This window comes from Emys orbicularis, chromosome 10 (assembly GCF_028017835.1).
Source record: "Emys orbicularis isolate rEmyOrb1 chromosome 10, rEmyOrb1.hap1, whole genome shotgun sequence".
NCBI classification, from domain to species: Eukaryota; Metazoa; Chordata; order Testudines; family Emydidae; genus Emys; species Emys orbicularis.
In genome coordinates, this window is record NC_088692.1 from 10,177,764 (window position 1) to 10,201,221 (window position 23,458).

Genomic DNA, 23,458 nt, shown 5'->3' on the forward strand with positions numbered 1-23,458 from the left:
GCTGCCAAATATAAATTGTCTATTTTGTATTACAGGTATTTCTACCCCTCCTAAATTTTTAACAAGTAATTTCCTTTGTAGTGGGGGGGGGGAATGAAAAGATTTTGGTCTTTGGGGAGATTTTATTTTCCCAACAGTGTAGGGTATTACCATGATTCTCAGTCACATTCATTTATTCATTCAACAAAAAAATATTCCTCAAATGAATGGTGGGGGAGGAGGGTATGGTGCAGCAGGTCATGTCAGATATGGATATTGCTAACATAGAATACTTTAAATGTATCAAGAACCTTTAGGATACTTTTGAGTTGGAATCAGCAAACCTTAATGTCTGGAGAAATACAGCCCGATCTCCCTGAGTTTATTCAGCTATGGGAAAATGGGAAGTTTCCTCTGTGTATATCTTCTTATTGGGCAGGACTATAAAGATAAGATGAATGAAGCTGGCATGCTCTATTACTTGCAATTACTTTCAGGATCAGATATTATGAGTTTGGATGCAACAGAAATAGAAGTTCAGCATGCAAATGAATGAATGGAGAATACACTACATAGCAATTCCTTTCTGTGCCCCAGTACCACCAGCACAGGACTGATGGGTGATCTGTGATCTCTGGCTGAACTTTAGCAAGTTCTTCACTGTTTTTCTAGGACCTCCCTTTTCACACCTTTTTACTTCTGAGATATATGCATCAGGGAAGACACTCTGTACTGTTTGCACCAATTAATGTTATCTATTATTTGCATCACAGTAGGGGACCAATTAGGTTAGGCACCACATATACATATAGCTCCTGTCTAGAAGAGCTTATATTCTAAATAGACAAGACCGACAAAGGGTTGGAGAAGGAAGCTTTTTTATTCCTTGTGACGATTCAGGGAATCTGTCTATGTGCAGCTTATGAATTGTGGTTGATATTGGGGATTTTCTGTATATCTGTACCAGACTTCAAAATCCACTCTGAATGTGGAACTTGGTTGTCTTGTCTGCTATCTTTTGTCTCCATAGTGAGCTAAAATCCAAAATTTGCAAAAGGAGAAATTCATGCACCTGGCACAAGGCTAATAACAGAAGGACATTTAACTTTGACAATCATCCATTCAAATGGCACACCGTTGGACAAAGAGTTGGCTGCTACTCAGGGCACACCAGTTTTCCGGTCTGAATTCCAGGGGAGAGGTTACTAAGCAACGGATCACCTGATGAGGTACTCTGATCACCTGATAAGGCCAAGCAGAGGGTCATCTGACAAAGGGGATGGGAGGTTATAAAAGGCAGGATCTCTCACTAGCCATTTTGGAAGTGAGGAGAAGGAAACATTCTGACAGGAGAGAGAGACACTTCATGATTAGGAGGAGAAGACGTGCAGAAAGTGGGGGTGGATCTTAGATGATTTTGCTCTATGCTCAGAGAATGCTAAATAGTAGTCAGAGCTGAAGCAGGGAAGCATGTGTTTATTGTTTTGTCTAGAACTATATATTTCTTGTGCTAGATAAAGCAAAGAGTAATTGTGTTTAGAAATCTTTGCAAAGTCTGTATGTTATGTGCTGAACCCATCATGTGTCCTTGAAGAGGTGAACTGTAACTCCAGAGTGCCCACAAGGGTGGAATTCTGGGAGGGGGTGTGCTTATACTATTAGGGGATATGGGAGGTTAGACTTGGTCCTGGTGCATAGAGCAGCTGGGCCTCAAGGTCCCCTTTCTGTAAGGGGTAACGGACAGAGCTCCTGTGCCTAGGCAATGTGCCAAGGACACCAAAGAAAGAAAAAGGGCTGCAGCCTACTCAGATCAAGGGAATCCTAAAGCACAGGGAGTCCATTGAGGTGGAGGCCAAACACAGCAGCCTGGTGAGAGTTCAGCAGAGGGAGGTCTACTAGTGTTATGTAACATTCCCCTTTTACAGATGGGAAAACTGAGTCAAACAAACACTAAATGGCCCAGGGTCACACAAAGTCTTTGGCAAATATGGGCTTTAAACTGATTGACTTTCAATGGGCATTCAGTGCTTTTGTGTTCTTTACACCTTAGTGGAGGGCCCCATGGGTCTAGAACCCAGGCTTATAGAACTACCAGGCAGCTGGCAACTCCAGGCTGCCACCCACAGCAGCTGTAACACCTTGTGCTCCACTTTCCATGACCCCCACTTGACACAGATGATGGCACGTTCCACCTTAATGGCTTGACCTACAGCAGCCCCATGGCTCCTGATTGTCTCTCTGCACTATATAGAATGTTCCAGGAAGCGTCAGGCACAGATCTTCTGTAGCCGTGATGACCATTCCTGCTCCTTGGTCTTGGATTCCTGGCTTGACTTCAGCTTGATTTGGACTGTCTCGGATCCCGAAACCTGACTTGGACTCTTGATATCGACCCCAGTCTGTCCCTGACTATGAATTCCTCAGCTACTCCTAAGGCTCAGGTTTGCCCCTGTTCTGTCCCTTGGCCCTGAGAGCCTGTGTTGGGATCCTGACACTTAAAAAAATAACCCTCTAATTGCCAGGGGCGGCTCTATGTATTTTGCCGCCCCAAGCACAGCAGTCAGGCTGCCTTCGGCGGCATGCCTGCGGGAGGTCCGCCGGTAACGCGGATTCGGCGGCATGCCTGTGAGAGGTCCGCCGGTCCCACGCCTTCGGGGTACCCGCCGCCGAATTGCCACCGAAGCCGCGGGACCGGCAGACCTCCCGCAGGCATGCCGCCAAAGGCAGCCTGACTGCTGCCCTCACTGCGACTGGCAGGTCGCCCTCCGTGGCTTGCTGCCCCAGGCACGCGCTTGGTGCGCTAGTGCCTGGAGCCGCCCCTGCTAATTGCCCAGAGCTAGAGGAAAGATACAGGTATCCAGGGTGGAGGAAGGAGGCAACTCCTCTGGCAGATTGCAAAGTTAACTAAGATATAATACTCAAGTCTGTCACTGATTGAGAACCTCTTTTTGAGCAATTGGTCAAAGCCGTTGATGTGAATGCTCACAGATGAGAATGTACATCCAATGTTTAATATTTTCCACAAAAGAATTATTTGTGAGAATAGGGAATTGCATAGATTTGTCATGCATACAGCAGCTGGTTTTTAATTTAAATTTTACTTCAAGAATTTCCTTCCCAAGTATTTTCTTCTCAGTTTCACTTCTATTGTATTATATAGGTCTCTATTTTTTGTGGATTTGTGCTACTGAGCCAAATAATGTTAATGCAAGTTGTCAAAAAACAGCATTCCTTTGTGTTCTTGCAGTACTTTATCTCAGTGAGATCAAAATATTACCATTCAAAAGTATAACTGAGTAACTTGCCAGTTACTGGAGTTCTCTAAACAGACTGGGTCTGATCCATTCCCTGGATTCTTGTGGCAGAAGCCAAGGTATAGGCTATCAGTAGCAGAATATCCTCAAGGAGTGAGGACAGAGTGCCAACGGGCTCCACTCTGCAGGGGGACCCAAAACTAGCCAGCAGAGTAGAAAGTGGGCAGGGCTGCAGGGAGGGACAGGCCCAGGACACTTGAGAGATGTGCCCCTTTCAGGTAACTTCCACTGGCAGGAGTTCTATAGGGTGTAACACTGTTCCCTATTGATAAACCCCCCAGAGGTGAGCAGTGACATTAACACCACCTACCGTCCTCTGGGGATGAATGCATCTGATGGTGCAGCTGCTCCAGAACACATCATAAAAAGCTGCCTTTTGCTGAGCAGACTTGAGAACTATTCAGATTACTTAAGACACAGGAGTGTGACACACGTCAACACAGCTTTGTAGCTCGGCTTCAAAGTCTTGGTTATAAAGATGTGGCAGCTTTCCTCCCTCACGCCTGTCCACCTTTCAAAAAAATACCATACACATTGCCAAAGCCCACAAAGGCTCCAGAGAAGTCTGGATAAATGGAAAGTGAAGATGGTTGAGTGGAGGGAATATTTCGAATGGTCCTCAAAAATTCCCACTCTTGGAGATTACCCAGCAGTAGAAATGCACTCCAGGAGGAGAGCGGAAGAATGCTTATTTAACAAGAGAAAGTTGACAGCTCTCTCAAAATGGGCATCTGATCTAGCCTTGGCACTGTGCGTAATGCTATATAAAACTGAGCTCCGTGTAGCAAATCTCAGAGGGGAACACATTACACAGCCAGACGGTAAAAGGAACCATAAGAATCTTCTCTAAGAGATGATCAGGAGTGACCAGCAGAAACAGATGCTATTTTAGTTACACTAAAGTGCAGTTTAACTCAGAAAAATGACTATATAAAAACATTACCTTCGTACTCAACAGATATGCTCCATACATACATCAGTGTCATAGCTTATGACTTGCATGATACCAATACAATTCTATTGCATTTTACTCCTGTTAGACAGAGTCAACACATCTAAGGGTGAATGAAGGACGTTCTATTCTGGCTCACACATCATCATCAGAATTGTTAATTAAATACCAATGTCAGGACTAAATTCTGTCCTAAATTAAGATAATGGGCTAAATTCTGCTCTCTGCACTACACTGACTTCAGTGAAGTTACTCTGGATTTAGATCCGTGTAAGTGAAAGCAAAATTTGGTCCACTGGTAAAACTGAAGGCAGAATTTGGCCTGCAGAATATTTATCTATTATTGCTGATGATGCACAAGCCAGAAAACAGTTTGATTTTCAGACCATAGCCTGAATATGCTGGGCTGTCAGACGGAAAAAGACATCTTACTTGTAAACTGATCATATTTGATCTAAAGGGATAGAGACAGAAGATACAGAATCCCACAATGCCTTTTTAAAAAAAAATAAAAACAGTCCTTTTGCAGAATACTGCACTTAAAGGTCTTTAGAAACTATCATTAAGAGCAGAGAAATGCATATGGTTGAGGAAACTTTACTTGAAAATTCAGAAATGAAAAGCAAGCAGGAGAATAAAAAATGCTTCAGAGACCAACAGTTCTGAGATCTGTTGAGTTGTGAGGAAAGCAAAAAAAACCTGGGAGATGCATTTTTATAACCTCGAGTCCCTGGAACCGAGCTATTATTATTGCTATTTCTCAAAACATCTACAACATGCACACATGTCTATACATGGTGGCTCACAGTCTCCCAGGAGGGCTAACTGTGGCATGCAAACACAAAAGGGGGTAGGGATAGCTCAGTGGTTTGAGCATTGGCCTGCTAAAGCCAGAGTTGTGAGTTCAATCCTTGAGAGGGCCACTTAGGGATCTGGGGCAAAATCAGTACTTGGTCCTGCAAGTGAAGGCAGTGGACTAGACTCAATGACCTTTCAGGGTCCCTTCCAGTTCTATGAGATAGGTATATCTCCATATATTTATTTATTTATTTAAAACTGAGGATCTCTTAAGACAGTGTCATTAGCAAGAAGAACTGGCTTAACTTTTTTCTTTAAAAAGTAATAGAAAGAAACAGTACAAAAATGCTCAAGAGAATTAAAAACCAAATATAATGTGCCATCAAAAGCCAGACAGCTGGAATACTTACATCACTTCTAGTCGAGCCTTTCTCGAATCATTTCCTCCGAAAGAAATAACCTCACAGGTGTAGTCTCCAATGTCACCTGACCAGGTCTGGCTAATAAGGAGGGTACCACCTTTCTCTACTGTAACTCTGGAACTGCTAGATGGGTTTATTACAATGCTGTCCTTCTTCCAAACATACCTGGATGTCACAATGTTTCAAAATGTTAACAAGTACAACTAAGAAAGCTCAGAAAGATTTGTACAACAAGGTGATATCAGCTGTTAAAATTCTACAGTCAAAATGGCACTAAACTGATAAACCACTACAAATATTTTCAGGACATTTAAACTTTTCTGACCTCGATCTTAGACTAGTGACCAGAAAGAAAATTTGATACACACAAACAATGTATAGATGATGGAATATATCTATATTCCCTATAGATATATGGAATGAGTACATTACTCATGAGTGGCAAAATTATGAGTGAATTTTGTAGGCCATCTTTAACAGGTGCTGGTAAAGCCTTTATGAAGTACTGTACTGCAAGTAACTTAATACACATTCTTAGGTAAAAGCAGTGTAATTGAATCTTCATCTGGCTCATCTCATTATCTCTGTGATATCAAACACTAGCCCATTCCATACAAAAATACTCGGTAACAAAAATATTTGCAAAAAGTGAACACAAAAGCGGTGCAAGGAAGTTATGGCCCAAGTGAACTCATTTTTTCAATTTAAGCAAATACTGCAAAAATGTTCCACAAATATTTACCCAACTCTGATTTTTATACTATATGTGTTTATGGGCCAGATCCTTGGGTGTGGCCAAAATGCACAAAGTGACAGTCAGGAGGTGGTATATGTGCAAAGGTTAATTAAAGCTCTCCTTTGCACTCTCCTGATGCAGCTGATATTTGGTGCAGACCATTCACCCTATTGTTCTAACCAAAAGGGGCCAAAAATGCAGCCCAGTACCAGTGTAAAATAGAACCACCTTGACTTCCCCTTTTCTCCAGCCACACCCCCATACTCTTATGACAGCAGAAGGGAAGGAATGTGGCTTAAGAGCCCCTCTGTTTGGTGTATGGATTTCAGGATCTCACTTACACGGACTGATCCTCCCTGAGCTAGTTACGCCAGGTATATTGCCAGATTACACCAGTAACACAATGCAAAGTGGCTGCCATGCCAGAGGATCTAGCCTTGTGTGTGTAGATTTAGATATATGTATACAGCTACACAACATGTGTATACACAGCCCATAGCCCTACAATCCAGTATGGTCTAAAAATGTTTACATAATTGTATAGGTTCTCTGCACTGTCATTTTCTAACGTTTTGAAAACAATCCTCAAAGCCACAAATAACTTTTTTCATTCATGTGTGGTGCCTTTAAATTGTGCATATTTTAATGCTGTCATTTTGTTAAAAGTGGTGAGCTACCTCTGAATTCTGTGTGCAGATCTACTAGTTTAGAGGCAAGTTCTGCTCTCCATTACACAGGGTTCAATTAAATGAGAATTTATCCCTTAGTTATTAAAGTGTTTCAGAGAGTGGGGACAGCCCCCCTCCTAGAGTTTCAGCACTCCCAATGTAAACACTTCTGAAGTCCTATTTGATCCCTTTGGGCTTTACTCTCATTAAGTAGCAGCTTCTGACAAGTTGGTTTTATTGATAGTGTATTAACCTTGACAGTAAAATCATGGAAGGCTGTATTGAAGTCATGAAGTGGAACATAGCTCATTGTAAATAATACATAAGACTGAAGTAGAAAATGGAATTTATGTGATTAATGATGCAGTCTACAATCTTATGATGAGGTAATCAAGGGTTTGATGCTGAAATCTGGGATCCTGAAACTTCTCACCTAATGACACTCTGATAGTTTGTAAAATTAAGTTCAGATAAGCCACACAAACAATAATGGACACCACCAACCTGATTGAAATTCTAGGGTCATGAGTTGCTTCACATTGTAGAGTGGCTGTGGTTCCCTTAATAACAGTGCTGTCTTCAGGAGGGTGAACAATAAAAGTGCGATCTGAAAAGAACAGAAGCCAGTGTTCAGGTAAAATTGCAGACTTTTATCTGGTCTTTCTCAAAGGGCAATGAACGAGTTATTCATCACTCTGAGCAAGAAGCTCTCTTTCACTCTGGCAATGGGAGTGTGAGCGTGAAGCTCCCTGAATGGCATATGGAAGGTTGCCCAGTAGTTAAATCTAACAGGCAGGACACTCTTACCACTACTTTATGTGGATCCCGCCGCACCCCCCAGTCTAATTTAACTATGTAAAGGTGAGGTCCTAAGTATGTGATGAAGAGACTTTAGAGAAGCAGCAGAGGACACCAGCATGAGCAGCTTTTAGTTAGCTAATCTGCGGGCAGTGCTTTGAATATGAAAAGCGCTAGAGGAGTACTAAATGTTATTTGTTGTCTTTGCTGCAACCAGTTACTGGCAACCCCAAAGTCATAAAGTGCCAAGAACATCTACGGTGCCTATAAGTCAACAATAATATATTGTTATTCAGGAGCCCAGGCATGCTATTTGGAGTCAAAAACTGTGCAAGGGAAGAAGCTACTCTGAAAATTATTCAGAAACAGGAAAATGTAAATGGCACCTTCTCCCGTCAAACCTATGCAATGAGGGTGGAAGAGGAGCAGTTTCAAGGAGCGTGAATGTTCCTCATAAGAAAGAGGTGTTTTCCCAAATGTTGCAAAACTATCTTCATTCAAACACCTCTGGAGACACAGAACACAATAATTGCTTGTAACTATAGCAACTAGATCAAATGTGAAAGAGCTCTATTATGCTCAGCAAAGAGGTGGTGGCAGCTCATATCATCAGCTAAAACAGGCAGACAGACAGTAAAGTGTGGAAGATGGGTGGATAAAAGGAATGCAGTCCCAAATTCTCGTAGAGATGATAACCCATAACAAATGAGAAATCACAGGTGTACAAGAGATGACCAACTGAATCAGATCTGTACAAGTAGAGATATCATACTATTAGAGACAATGTGGGTGAGGTAATATCTTATACTGGACCAACTTCCGTTGGTCAGGGAGACAAGCTTTTCAGCTTACACAAAAAAGAAAAGCTCTATGTATGCTCTATTGTCTCTCTCACCAACATACCTCATCCACCTTGTCTCTCTAATAGTCTAGGACCAAACACAGCTACAACAACATTACAATCATTATGCACTATGTCTAATATTACTAATACCATGTACTATGTCAGTATTATTTCTACTGTACCTGTGTAAGCTGGTTAGTTCTGTAATGGAGTTCTCATTGCTGTACATGTAGTGTGTGGTTATATTCAATCATAAAAGTTTAGCAAGAGAGAAAAAATGAACAGGGTCCCTATCTATTACAGGTATTTGATCCATTGAGAAATGAATTATAATGGAGACCCCCTGCTGTGCTCCATCAAATATATCTGAATATAAGGCAGTACACATTCTAATACTTAAACCATATGCATAGTCAGTAATATCAATATGACATCCATATATGACAAGTGTGTCTTGCATTACATTTATTGCCAGTATATTCCACAGATACCCTCAAGATCATAAGGTGGAATGTTTACATTCTTTTGGGGATGAATAGATGTAAAATGTGCACCATCCGCCCCAAGGATAATCAGTCCCTAAGCTGCACTTCAAAGAGAGGGAAGGAGAGGAGAGCAATATACTTTTTATAAAAAGGATTTTTATTCTCAACTCAGGATTTTTTTTTCCCTGCTGTTAACGGCAACATATTAAACCTTCCCTTTTTTAACTTGTAGCTTGGATTTCCCCCACTGGGAATGTCTCTCATCTCCCATACACCAGGAGTAACTCAGATGAAGTCAATGGGTCAGACTCTGTAGACCAACTAAGAGGATACTCAGTACAAATCCAGGTAGTGGTGGAGGGCAAGCCAAACCTGAGTCTGATTGGTACCAGGCTGATCCCCAAATCAGTTTAGAGCAGCCGAAGCCTGATGTATTTTGCATTGGCTGTCAACAGCTGTCAGAGGTAACTACGTAAGCAAGGGATCACTTATGGCAGCAGTCAGGAAGCTGGTGGCACAGAAGCGATGAGGGCTGTTCTATACAGGGCCGGCTCTAGGCACCAGTGTTCCAAGCATGTACTTGGGGCGGCACTTCTTAAGGGGCGGCATTCCGGCCCTTGGGGGCGGCTCTTTTCAAGGGGCGGCACTCTGTTTTTTGGGTTTTTTTGCTTGGAAAAACCTGGAACCTGCCCTGGTTCTATACCATTGGAAGGTTCCTTTAGGTAGGGGGGAATCCTTAAGTGGCCAGCTCTGCCAGCTTTAGGGCTGCTTTTCCCTGTCAGAGAATCAGCGCCAATGAAATTACACCAGTGTAAAACCTGTGTAAGTGAGATCATACTCACTCTAATTTTTTATTAAATTAGTTTCTTTCGCAAAAACATCCTGAATAGCTATCCAAATATACAAAATTTATATTCATCCTTTCACAAAAACGGATAATTTGATAGATTTATTTAAATAGACACATTATTCCTATTAATTTATACACGTTTTTCTATTAAATGGAGCTGTATAATAGTTTGACAATTTCCTGAGAGCACACCAAAAACTGATTAATCCTTGATTAATGTTAGATTTAAAACAAAGCATTATCCTTACTCCAGACAGTCAGGATAGCGAAAGCGTTCAGGGCTCCTTCAGAGTTGACTGCATAGCAGGTATAATTGCCAGCATCCTGGAGGAAGACGGGAGTAATCTGGAGCCCACCAGATTCAAGAAGAATGAACCTGGGAATCTGAACAGAGCCACTGGCTAAGATCTGGTTCCCTGAAACATAGGAGGAGGAAACGGCATGACTCTTGTTATTTGCAATGCATGAATTAAGCGATGAAATTCCAAAAGATTAAGTAACAAAACCACACAAGGTGCTCACACACTCACTCACTCGCGTGCACGAACACACACACACACACAGCCATTCTCTTCTTGCACAGAACAAACTAGAGAAAATAGAGAAGTACATGCTGAATGGACTCTCCCAAAGTATTCAAGGGGAGAACAGAGCAGGAATTCACTATGGTTTCACAACAGAATAAGTGTTTACCTCTTTTCCATGTGATGGCAGGTTTTGGAGCCCCAGTAACCTCACAGCTTAATACTGCAGTCATCCCTTCTGTAACAGTAATGTCCATTGGAGGTCGGGTAAATGTTGGTGTAATATCTGGAATCAAAAAAGTAAAAAAATTCATGGGATCACCTATCAAAACAATCCCTTAAATACCATCCTGGAGTGGTTTACTTCCACTTTTATAGAGCGGATCGTGGAGAAGGACATGACACTAATAAATAAAAACCTTTCAGCAGTGACTGTAACCTTTCATTATTCATCTCCTAGGAATGATCTAACACACTTTATTACCTAAACGGAAAATAAAATCTATCAGTGCTTGTACAAGTACAAGCAAGAGATCTTAATGATAAAAGTGGAAAGGTGTAAAATTAGTGTTTTGGGGAATACAGAAATCTAGATAAACAAAACTATTTGCTTTCATCTTCATAATACAGAGTTCTTTAAGATGAAAAGCAACTTGAGAATGACATTAACTTTAAAAGTTAAATGTCAGCCAAAAATAGTTAGAATCTGATTCTCATTCAATACATTGTCTAAGTTTTTTCTTTCTTATTTTCCCCCAGTTGCACTTTATTACTTTTTTTTTTTACTGCCGCTTCCCACATAGATATCGAACTGTTGCAGATCTGTTTTCTAAAGCCCAAAGAATTCTGGTCAGTACTTGTATATTGTCCTTGAGCTTAAAAAAATCATTACATTGGCAACCATGGAATTTTTCCAACAAATAAGACGGCAGAGTGATTCAGTAACTACAACATTTAACTTGGTTTTTACTGTTGAAAAATATGTTTAACTTGGAACTTCTGACTTTATGTGTGTTTATTCCCCCCTAAGCAAAATCTACCTAAAGTGTCATCCTTTATCATAAAACAGTAGCATGAATTATATAAAGCATTAGAAAAGGAAAACTCAACTATAGAACTAAAAGGAAGAGAGAGAGCCCAATTTTTCCCCCAAAATTTTATTTTTTTAAAAAATGTAGCAATAAGGGCCTGATCCAAAGGCCGTTGACATTAATGACAGTCTTTCCATAGACTTCAACGTGCTTTGGATCAAGCCTCAAGTGAATGCATTAGCTCTAGAACACTTACAAGGTTATGGAAGTGCAGGTGTTGCCTCTATAGATTTAATTCAATCAATCTGAATCAATCCACTGCACCCACAAAGCTGTCCAGAAGACTATACAAATGATTGTGGCCCTTCAATCAATTATCTGAAATGGGAACATTGCTCTCATTAATCATTACCATAGTTCCGTACTCACTGGTTACATCCAGGTAGGTGTGGGTCTGTATTTCTCCAGCTTTATTATTGGCAAAACACTGAAAGATTCCGGAGTCATCAGGATGCAGTCCCTGGATCTGCAGCCCCCCATTCGTTAGCACTTTGTAACGAGGATTCTGTAGCTTGTTGATAGGAACAGAGTCCTTATACCAGGCTAGAGTGGGAACGGGAACTCCTACATATCAAACAAAACCAATTCACTATTATTCTTTGCAGACCACCGAAAACTCTGTACAATCAAAGTACACAGCAATGTTATAGTCAAATATCTGAGCACAAATTTGAGCCCTACATAGCCTAACTTGCCCCACCCAAAATATGTATAAATATATAGATATTTGTACAAAAGCACTGTTTGATCAATGGTGAATACAGATCATGTTATCAACGACAATAAGATACTGTAGAAAGCGTGATGACAAAAACAGCAAATAATGATAGTGTGTGGAGATAACCCTATCATGTTTTCTTCCTCATAATCATACTTCATACCACACTTTGGGGAAAATGTTTTAAAACAAAATGTTAGATTAAAACCAAAATCCTGTAACTGTAAACCATAGCAATACTGTGACATAGAAATTCCTATAGTGTAGTTTCATCTTATATGCCGCTACAGTCAAGTTGTCAAAATTAAAAGAAAATGGCAAATTACACATTAGCAATGAAATGCTGAAGTGACTGTAATAGGTATTTTAATTCTTAATTTAACAATCCTTTTCATGCAGGGCCGGCTCCAGGCACCAGCTTAAGAAGCAGGTGCTTGGGGCGGCCAAGGGAGAGGGGCGGCATGTGAGGCAATTTGGGGGCGGCAGGTCCCTCACTCCCTCTAGGAGCGAAGGACCTGCCGCCGAACTGCCGCCGCCGATCGCGGCTTTTTTTTTTTTTCTCCAATTGCCGCCGCCGGTCGCGATTGCGATCGCGGCTTTTTTTTTTTTTTTTTTTTGCTTGGGGCAGCAGAAATGCTGGAGCCGGCCCTGTTTTCATGATAACTGGCAGTGTATCTTTAAGCGATAATGTACAAGCAGCATATTGTATTCAGTAAGCCTGTTTTAAAATTTGTATTTTGATTCATTTTCTACTTCACCTGTGGTTGAAACATTTGTGCATTAATGCAAACCAAAATGTAAACAGAAATCCTACCTTAAAAATAACGTCTCATACTTTGTATTACTCTATTCTTGCATGCACATATATAGAAATACTGGCACAGGTTTTCACTTACGCTGTAGCCACTTCACACCAGTCTGCTGCACAAAAGGGACTGTAAATTCAGCAGTTCGGGCCAGTGGAGGATTTTCCCTTTCTAGTGGAGTTATTCAGTGGTGTAGGGTAGCCATAGAAGCTCCTATGCCACCCATCATGATCCCTGCATTGTCCTCCCACTCCAGCAGTCCCTGGCTCTTCCTGAACAGCCCCCAAGGGCCTAAAGTAAAGCAGCCATAAAGTTGCTTTAATTTATGATGGAACTGGATGACCCCAAGATTGGGAGGGCATAAATGCTTAAATGACATTGACCCACCCCTAGTCTCCACCACAAGCTGTGTTGAGCTTACAGGCACAGCTGGAACTCAGCCCAGGATCTGAACCACTGTCTGATTGTAAGGTAAGAGTCACTGTCTCCTGGTGTGGTCTTTCGAAAGATCTCTGCATCTCCTGACTGGCCCTCCTTAGTTTGTTCTCGGTCAGGTCAGTTCCTGGACTCTCACCGCCAATTAAGTCTATCAGTCCTTCAATTTTAGGCCCTGCAATTGCCTGGCTGTTTTCTTAAAGGTGGCATTGTCACCTCTTTGCCACCCCCCAGATCTTTCTGCCTCCGCTTCCAGCTCTTCACTCTCCTCTTTATAGCAGGCCTTGTTTTCTCTATTGGTAGCAGCTATGGGTGCCTGCCTCCATGACTGGCAGCTCTGGCAGCTGCAAGAGGGTATGATTAGGCTGTTTGCTTATAAACAGGAGAGACTCTCCTCCCCACAACTCCCCCATCTATACTCGGTATGGGGTTTGTAGACCCCATTACAGTCTGTGTCTGTCATCCATCTGTCTACCTTATATATCTCTAATGCACCCATCACAATAATATCTAGGCAACTGAAGTAGTCAATGGGAACTGAAGTTGCCTGATTTTCAGAGGTGCCAAGCAATCTCTGTGTCTCACATTTGTAAAGTGGGGATAGTAGTTACCTACATTACCGGGCAGTTGTGAGGTTTAATTCCTTAATGAGTGAAATCCACTCTAGTGAAGGCCCTTTGCCTCATTTAAGCCCTTAGGATGCATAGAGCCTTGGGCAGGCAGTGAATTTCACCCTAATGTTAGCAGACTGAAATCCTCAGATGGGAGGCACTATAGAAGAGCACAATATTACCATTATTTTGAAAATCCCAAAGTTACTAATATGACATGACATATCAATTTGTGTCTCCTTTCAATTTTACTCATCCTCTGGGTGTGGACAAAGTTATATTTACCCAAATAAAAATGTACAAAAAAAATAAGAAGTAGCAGAAAAAGAATATTTGATTCATCCTAATGTTATTTATACAAACATGCATCCGTTGCCAAAATCACCTCTGAAGCCGATAATCATCTCAGAAAGAAATCCACTGTACACAGTGTGTGGTGTTTGATATGAATAGATGCAGTGTACCACCATGCAACAGGCACAATTTCAATTTCATACAACAGCCCATATACAAAACAGCCCATATACAAAATTAGTATAAACTCTAATGTTCAGAATTCTCAGTGCGAGAGTGTTATTCATCTTTTGAAAATCCCCTGGGCAAATACAAGTTATCACTGAGTAATGAAGAAACAGAATGGAATAGTCCTCCTGATATGGAAGAGGCTGGAAATGATTTCAAGTTTAAATAATAACAACTCCATTTTCCCACACATTAGATTTGATGGGCATTCAGATAATGAAACCTGGCATTCAATACTTTGACCCCTACCTTTAACATTAGAGTCATTTCTCAAATCCCTTCCCACTAACAATATTAGCAAAAAAATCCTAATCCTATAATCACTGTGAAATACACCTTTCCATCACTAACTCAGCTGATAAAATGAATATTACCATCTCTTTATTTCCTATGTTTCAGCCATGGATACATTCCCCTACCCCCCAGTTATGAATCTTATCTCATATGGATAAACAAGGATCTTATCTAAGCATTTAGGAGCCTGTCAATAGCATTCACTTGGGCTTTTAGTGATCTTCCCAGAGACAACTGCCTCTAAAATTGTACAAAATTCCCTTTTTTCATTTTGCAATGAAAATTTTAAAAATAGCAAAAACAATTATGAATTTTGTCTTTATTTCTCCCTGATCCGTCCTAACGGAAAATCTAGAGAAGGAAACATTTTAAAGATCTTTATTCCTCCATGTAGGCATTTTGCCAACCCTTGGTCCTACCTTGCTGTTTGAGGGGATGCAGTGTGATCTAAAGATTCATAAAATAAAATTATCATAATACTTAGCGTTTATAGAGTGCCATACATTTTCCAAAGCACTCTACCAAGATTAGAAAATTAATCTAATGGTTAGAGAGGAGACTGGGAGCCAGAAAAGTTGGACTTCATTCCTGGCTTTACCACTCACTATATGACTTTGGGCAAGTAACTTAACCATACTGTGGCTCAGTTTCCCCACCTGTAAATAGGGCTAACAATCTTTAACTATCTTATAGCCATAGTCTGAATTGTAGCAATTGTACATGGAATCATGGATTAAAGACTAGAGAAGTTTAAATTATTATTTTTGTTATTTATTTTTTATAGCACCACCATCTCCCAGTGGGCTGCCGTGTCCCACAAGTATTCTTCCATCTACTTGTCTACACAGGTAGAACTGTTGTCCAATTAACTGCACTCCCATGACACCACCAATGCGGCCTGCAGCTCCATGCTTTCTATAAGTAAATAAGGAACAGGATAAAAAAAGTGCATTGAAAATGTACAAAGCATCAATGGCTGCTGAGAGATATATACCCCAGCCTGGTTACAGTACAGTTGGATATACTGAAATTCCATTTATGAGGAAGTAAAAAGCTAGTCTGTGCAGGTTGCAATTTTATTTATAGTTAATCGCTACTTATACTGTGAAATTAATCCGTCTCTCACACTCACAGTGCGCAAAGGCTGAGTAAATGGGCTTTGTGCAGAGACTTCCACAGGAGCTGGGTGAAGTCAAATCCACCTTCATACCTGTGGCCAAGGCACAGGGCAGCTGAGCTGGAACAGGAGCAGCAACCTCTTTTTAAGGATTTGTGGCAGCTTGATCTGTGTAATCACAGATCTAGTGTCTCCCCAATCACTCCTGTGCCTCTAATCCCTGCTCTTTCCTAATTTATATTGAGCTGGCGTGTGGCCAGGAGTCCCTCTGCATGCCTGTTATGCAGCTAACCAAGACTCTGGCAGAAGAACTGCCTTGCTGTCCATGGACTGGATCCACATTGAAGGTATATTAATTGATTTGGCTATAAGAGGGTTCCACTGCACAAACAGGATCCAGGCCATAAGACTGCTTAGGTGTGCCCCACTAGTTCCCCAGGGAGCTAGATGGAAGGAAGAGTAGGTCTGGAAGAGAAGTCAGAAAGCACCATGAGGTCTGCATGACCTCTCAAGGAGAGGTTTTTTCTTTTAATAGCTGACAAGCTGTTGGGGTTTTAGATAGTTCTCCCATTGGGCACGGCAGAGAGTCGAGAGGCTCGAGTTATTTGCTTACCACACACTTGACAAATCTCAGAAAAATACTATTATAGCCAGTTTTGCTAATGGTGTGATTTAAAAAACAACAACAGCTACTTGGGTGAGAATCTCATCTGGGAAACAGAAAAATCCCAATATATTTACCATAATATGAACTGATAGCACTCCGCAGCACCTTATTTGGCACAGGCAGGGGGTGGGGTGGATTAGTGGGAATGGAAACAACAACATGCTATAAAGAACATTCATATTGTCAAAAACAGCTGGTGTTGGGAAAGTAGTATTTGAGATAGTTAATGATTTACAGTTTTCTCACAGTGCTCTTGTGTATATAACTGTTTTAATGACAATATTTTGCACTTATAGCACCTTTCATCTCAGGACCTCAAGGCATTTTACTGGGTGTGCACTATTATCCCCATTTATGGATAGGGAATCTGAGGCACTGAGAGGCTAAATGATATGCCAAGGTCATAAGTCAATTCATTGGCAGAGTCGAACATAATATTCGGGGTTAGAAACTTGCAGCTCACTGTTCTAATCACTAGATTATGATGCTTCCTATTTTTTAATTAGAAGGCATGCTTCTGCTTCTTTGGAATTGTATCGAAAAAAGCATTTCATTTTAAGTCCAGTTATAAGTATTTTGAAGTTTGTTATGGCATTAAAACACCTTCCAATTAAAAACGGAAAGAAAGAGTGCTGCTGTAGAAGTGTAACTACACTTGAACATTACTGCAACTGACATTTCTACTCAGTGTAAAAGCACCATAATTTTCAACAAGGAGGTTTAAGTATTGGAATTATTGATTGTTTCGCGGCGTCCCAAGTTATGAGTCCCAAAGCCATTGTTTTACTTCAGTTAATTTACTGGCTCAAGACCTTAATCCTTTTTAGCCAACTACAATTGTAGAAAGTATCCTCTAAAGCAAGGAACATGAAGGGAAGGAGCAGGGGCTATTTTGCCCAGGAGACAAGCAGCATTAATGTTACCCAGCTCTTATACCAAAATTCCACTTACTTGTATCACACGTACAAAACAAAACTAAAAGAACAGCCCAATTTTCTAAAGGCGAAGGGGCAGCTCCTCAGATGTTGTAAATGGTCATAGCTCACTGAAATCTACCCCGATTTGTTAGGAATTGGTATTGGGTGCTTTGTTCAACAGAGGGTGCATTTATTTTTTCCAAGCTCGTACCCCTTTTAAGCAGCTTCATATACTTTATGTACTGCGCACTCACCCATTGCCTGACATAAGAGGTCCACTGTTTTCTCCACATCGGCCAAAATTCGACTCTCAGGCTCAGCAGTGAAATAGGGTGGCTCTTTAGAATAGAAAGGAAATAAACAACAAAATGAAAACTGAGGTTGATTTAAAGAATTTAATATAGTTTCCTCACAAATTCTGTATTTAATATAATATAATACAAACTGCCTAGTTCATCTCCTGTTTGGGGATCATGGGAGGGTTTTTTGTTGTTTTTTTGCTATGATGAATATGAATTTCAAAGATAGCTGAGCCGATGCCAATTTATATTTAGGGTTTCACACTGCAAATTAATACTCAGTGCAGCGGCTACTTTTCATTTTATAAGTTTGAATCATGGAATGTTTTAATTCTGTTTAGAAGGGCCATCCCAAGAGGTTCATAAAGGTTTATATTTACAGCATAATATTTTATAGAATAGTTTGCTTCAGTATCTAAGCTAAACACCAGCTTCTCATGAAGTCATGAAGCATGTCAAATAAAGTGCCATACCATGTCAGTGACCCTATATCAGAAAGTAAGCACAGTATATTAAAAAAAAACCTAACAGTTTTATTTGTTAAAAGCAAGCAGATTTAATGCTTTAATCGAACATGCAGTAATAACCAACAAAACCGACAGTTTATCATTAGGACTAAACAAAAGACATTATAGGTTGCATTAAACAAAGACTAGACTTGGGGGAATTGTAGAACACACTGTCATGTAACTACTTAATCTATGCAGCATAAAATTTCAGGAGTATCGCGTCAAAGTCCCACAGGCATTAAGGTTGCAGTGATTATCATGGTAACTAAAAACTGTCATACTTTACTCAATGTGATTATCATCTGAGTACTGTTTTCAGAAGCATTTTATTTGATTATAACTACAATTCTATCATAGCATAACTAAGCACAAACACCATGCACTGATTGCCTCTTAAAAGAGTGGAAAATACAGAAAAGGGGATATGTTTTGCCGTGCATTTTCCTCTTGAAGAATACAAGTATATTTGAGAAAAAGTGTAGTGGGTTAAAGATGGCCCAAGGTAGCTTTAGGCTATCTACATCTCAACCCCACCCCAACAACATATAAATAATTCCCCGGTCCAGACTGGTACACTTAGTACTAATTGTATGGCATTACTTATTTTCATAAATAGAATAAAATCATACAACAATCCCAATGTATATTACATTACAATATTAATTAACTATTCCTCACCACCTCACTGGTGGTATAGTAAGTGTTGTTACCCCCATTTTGCAGAGAGGTTAAGTGACATGCCCATACCCACACAGCAAGTCAGTAAAAGAGCCACGATTAGAACTCAGGACTCTAATCCCCCCTCCTCCGCTCTAACCACTAGAAAATGTTCTCTCCAATGTAGAGAAGAGGTATCCCTGTAAGGACCCATTACAGATGTTACATTTCTATATTCCTTTTAAACAAAGTCAAACAAATCAATTTTCAAAGTCTGTGCAAAGAATGAGGGGGCAAAGGTGTGAAATTGCCTAGAAAACTCATCTACAAGGCAAAACCAATAAACCAGTGGTTCTCAAACTAGGGCCGCCGCTTGTTCAGGGAAAGCCCCTGGCGGGCCAGGCCGGTTTGTTTACCTGCCGCGTCCACAGGTTTGGCCAATCATGGTTCCCACTGGCCGCGGTTCGCCGCTCCAGGCCAATGGGGGCTGCAGGAAGCGGCGTGGGCCGAGGGACATGCTGGCCACCCTTCCTGCAGCCCCCATTGGCCTGGAGCGGCGAACCGCAGCCAGTGGGAGCCGCGATCAGCCGAACCTGCGGACGCGGCAGGTAAACAAACCAGCCCAGCCCGCCAGGGGCTTTCAGTGAACAAGCAGTGGCCCTAGTTTGAGAACCACTGCAATAAACTGAACTGTCCAAGTAATTTCTTACATTTTAATAATATAAATGTGTAAACCTTACTGATCCTCAATGCCCAGCTATATGCCGTCTGATAACACACATAATAAGTTTTTATATATTGCATACGAAGTCTTGTTCACTACTCTAAACTACAAATTGAAAAGCAGAACATAAAATTCAAACTCATTGTAGGATTACGGTGCAGGTCATAGACGTCATGATTCAAGTTGCTGAGCACTCTGCAATCCAGCAAAAGAACATGTTTAACTTTAAACACAAGAGTAGCAAAGTTGCAAACTCTTGTGACTTTTTTTGCAAATTTTGTTACATTTGATCCCAACTCCTGCAATTAAGTTATTACATAAGAATCTCAACTTTCACTTAAAGAAAAAGAGTAAGTTTCTAGTCCTCATGATTGTGGAGGAAAGCTTGAAAATGTGAAATCTGAAGGCTCAAAACCCAGAAGGCAAATAAAAGGAATCCAGAATTTATTTGTTAACATTTCATAATTTTAAAGTCAATTTGATGATTTCTGGAGGTCTGATGCATGATATTTAAGTAGTTCATTGGCTTAATCGGGACTACTCACATGTTTAAAATAAAACATTTGTAAGTGCTTTGCGAGACTAAGGATAGAGTGCTTAATACCTTGGACAACTGAAGCCACAATAAGCAGCCAAAAACCCTACATAATATATCAGTGCAATTGCTATCCACTCACACTGAATCATTTACATGTGTTTTTAGGCATACTTAAATGAATTTTTAGTACTATACAAAGTACTATAGCTTTACAGCTTTGGAGAGTGAACTCTGCTTATCTACAGAACAGGTACAGCATGAAAAGCAGTAATTTGGGCTCCAATCCTTTGAAACAGTAAAGTAGGTGCGTAGTAGCTTTGCTCGATTGGGGCCTTAGCCTCCTTGCCAGTGCAATGCAAGTTCCAGCTGCTAATTGCCAACATGACAACCAGTCATGATGGTGTTTTGTTTCGGGTTTTGTGGTGGTGTCTTGCTTTGTTTTGGGGGTTTTTTTTGGTGATACAAATGTGTTCACTGAGACTAATAGCCAACAGATGGTAATAGATCTAGAACCAAATTCAAACTGGTAACCTAAAAGGAAAAAAATTCTATTTCCTTCTGAAATGGGCTTTTTTGAGTGTCATGAATTAGTATATGCGTGTATGTATCTATATCAAAGTACAAACTCCATTTTGTTTCATGAATACTATTTTGATTGTAAAACTGCACTGTGCCTTCCCTGTTGTCTTTTTTGCCTCCATCTTGAACTGGGATTCATAAAGGCACTGAGAGGGCAATTCAAAGTAATCAGATTGTTAACCTGACCCATCTTGTCCTGTTCAAATAGAAGCTCCCTTGGAGAATGAGTTAGCTACTGATCAGATAAACCTTTTCTTCCAAGTGAGATCACACGATGAAGGACTTGAAGTCAATTATGGTAGTTACCTGACAAACTTTATAAAAGAAGGGCTCTCTCTCACCAGCCATTTTGGGAGGAGAGACCAGAAACAAAAGCAGATTAAGACTAGGCAGAAGATGAAGGAAGAAAGGAGGGTTACAGGGCCCTGAAAAGATTCTGACCAAATCCCAAAGAGCTTTTGGGAGTGGTGAGGAAACTCAGGCAGGGGTTTTCATGCAGACCTCATGTTTTTCCCTATATCAGCGTATCTCTTGTGCTGCCTAAAATTAAAGGGTGTGTTTAAAAATTCCTTTGAAGAGTTGGTGTCACTCGTTGATACAGTCACATAACCATGGAAGGGGAAAACAATAAATTAGAGGGTCCATCCACAGCTTTGGAGGAACTCTGATAGCATGCGACAGCCACTGGGGAAGCTTTGGAGCTGGCTCTAGTTTCAAGGTCAAGGCAACTAGACCACAGGGTCCTCAGTGCCAAGAGTGGTGTTGACACAAGATCTGCATCTGGAATGTGTGCCTAGATGCCCAGTGTGATGTTGCACCCCATAATGCTTTATAGAAATATGCTTATGAGTGTAAATATGACATAACTGGAATATGTTTTATGCTAGATATGCCATGTAACATATCTTTGCAAAGGTTATGTTCTACTGCATGTATTCATCCTATTCGTATGCATGTATCATTTTTATATCTGAAGTTATGAGCATTGGCTCTATGCTTGTATTTAAAGTGTTTGCTGTAGAAAGCACCTAAGGCAGATTTGGTCAATATAGTGTGAAGGGGTTATTCAGGTAAATGGAAGTACTTGGCTAACAATGGACCTTGATAGACACCAATCCACATGTGAGCTTTCCTGGGAACGTTCAGGCCAACATGTGGGCAATGGCTCGGCCTGTAGAGAACTGAGTCATGCATGGACATGTGATTTGCCCATGTGACTCCAAAACTCCATCTTGTAGCTGTGATTCTACACAAGGAGAGAGGGGTTTCCACCCACAAGAGAGAGACTGTGTAAGCCCCTGGAAATCCCTCCATTTTGTCTTCAGCTGGCTCAAGAGATAGCCTCTCCACCCCAAAGGATGCCTGAAAGAAACTGAAACAAAGGACAGTAACTACAGGGGTGTGAGTGATTGCTGGACCCAGACTAGGAGGAAGTCTAGTCTGTAAAAGAAGCTTATTGGAACATCTCTGAGGGTGAGATCTACCTGCATTTAGTTTCTTACTGTATTAGGCTTAGACTTGCGTGTTTTATTTTATTTTGCTTGGTAATTTACTCTGTTCTGTCTGTTATTACTTGGAACCACTTAAATCCTACTTTTTATATTTAATAAAATCACTTTTTACTTATTAATTAACCCAGAGCAAGCAATTAATTCCCCCGGGAACAAACAGCTGTGCATATCTCTCTATCAGTGTTCTAGAGGGCAAACAATTTATGAGTTTACCCTGTATAAGCTTTATACAGAGTAAAATGGATTTATTTGGGGTTTGGATACCATTGGGAACTGGGTATCTGGGTGTTGGAGACAGGAGCACTTCTTAAGCTGTTTTCAGTTAAGCCTGCAGCTTTTGGGGGGACATGGTTCAGACCTGGGCCTGTGTGTGTAGCTGGCTAGTGTGTCTGACACAACCAGGCAGGACTCTGAAATCCCAAGCTGCCAGGGCTTAGAGGTAGTCCCAGCACATCAGGTGGCAGTCCCAAGGGGGGTTTCTGTGATCCAACCCATCTCACCCAGAACCAGTAAAACAGTGCCTGAACTCTGCCCAGCCCCAGCAAGCTAAGAGTATGTAGGACCCAAGGTTTGGGTCCAGTACAACAGCCTGATGAGTCTCAACCAGGGGGAGCGCACCCAGGGTAGTTACAATGACGTTTCATTGTGTCAAATAATATTCTACAGTAGTATCCTGTATTTCTCTATGAATCTATTACATATTTAGAGAATATAGATTAATGACTGGTTTAAAAATCACACAATATGTGAATTTAAACATTCGTCATATTAGGGAAAAATGAGGTGGGAAAATGTGTGTTGAAATTATAGTGCCCACCAAACTACACATTGTGATACCAGGAGACCCAGAAACACCAATTTCAAGAGGATGGCTGTGATATCTTGGGATCAGGCCAATTGTCTGATTTACATTAATTATAGAATCAGAAGTAAGAGGTGAAATCATCAAGTTCACCCCTCCTGGCAGTGCAGGGTGATGTTTAACGAGAAAGGGCAGATTAGATATTAGACCAGAAGAACAGATACTATATGGGTTCAGATATTATAGTTGTACAGATACTGGGTCTATCTTAATTAAAGAGCCAAGAACAAG

At 40.8% G+C, this 23,458-nt stretch overlaps 1 protein-coding gene across 1 annotated transcript in view; it reads right to left on the reverse strand.

The window, feature by feature from the left end:
• SDK1 (sidekick cell adhesion molecule 1) overlaps positions 1-23,458 on the reverse strand; it is a 675,085-nt gene that overhangs the window by 170,710 nt on the left and 480,917 nt on the right. Inside the window, exons 8-13 of the mRNA XM_065411886.1 lie at positions 17,803-17,886; positions 11,831-12,025; positions 10,540-10,656; positions 10,095-10,262; positions 7,374-7,476; positions 5,454-5,630 (exon numbers count right to left, since the gene is read on the reverse strand). Coding sequence (XP_065267958.1) covers positions 5,454-5,630; positions 7,374-7,476; positions 10,095-10,262; positions 10,540-10,656; positions 11,831-12,025; positions 17,803-17,886 — 844 coding nt within the window. The remainder of the gene's footprint in view (positions 1-5,453; positions 5,631-7,373; positions 7,477-10,094; positions 10,263-10,539; positions 10,657-11,830; positions 12,026-17,802; positions 17,887-23,458) is intronic.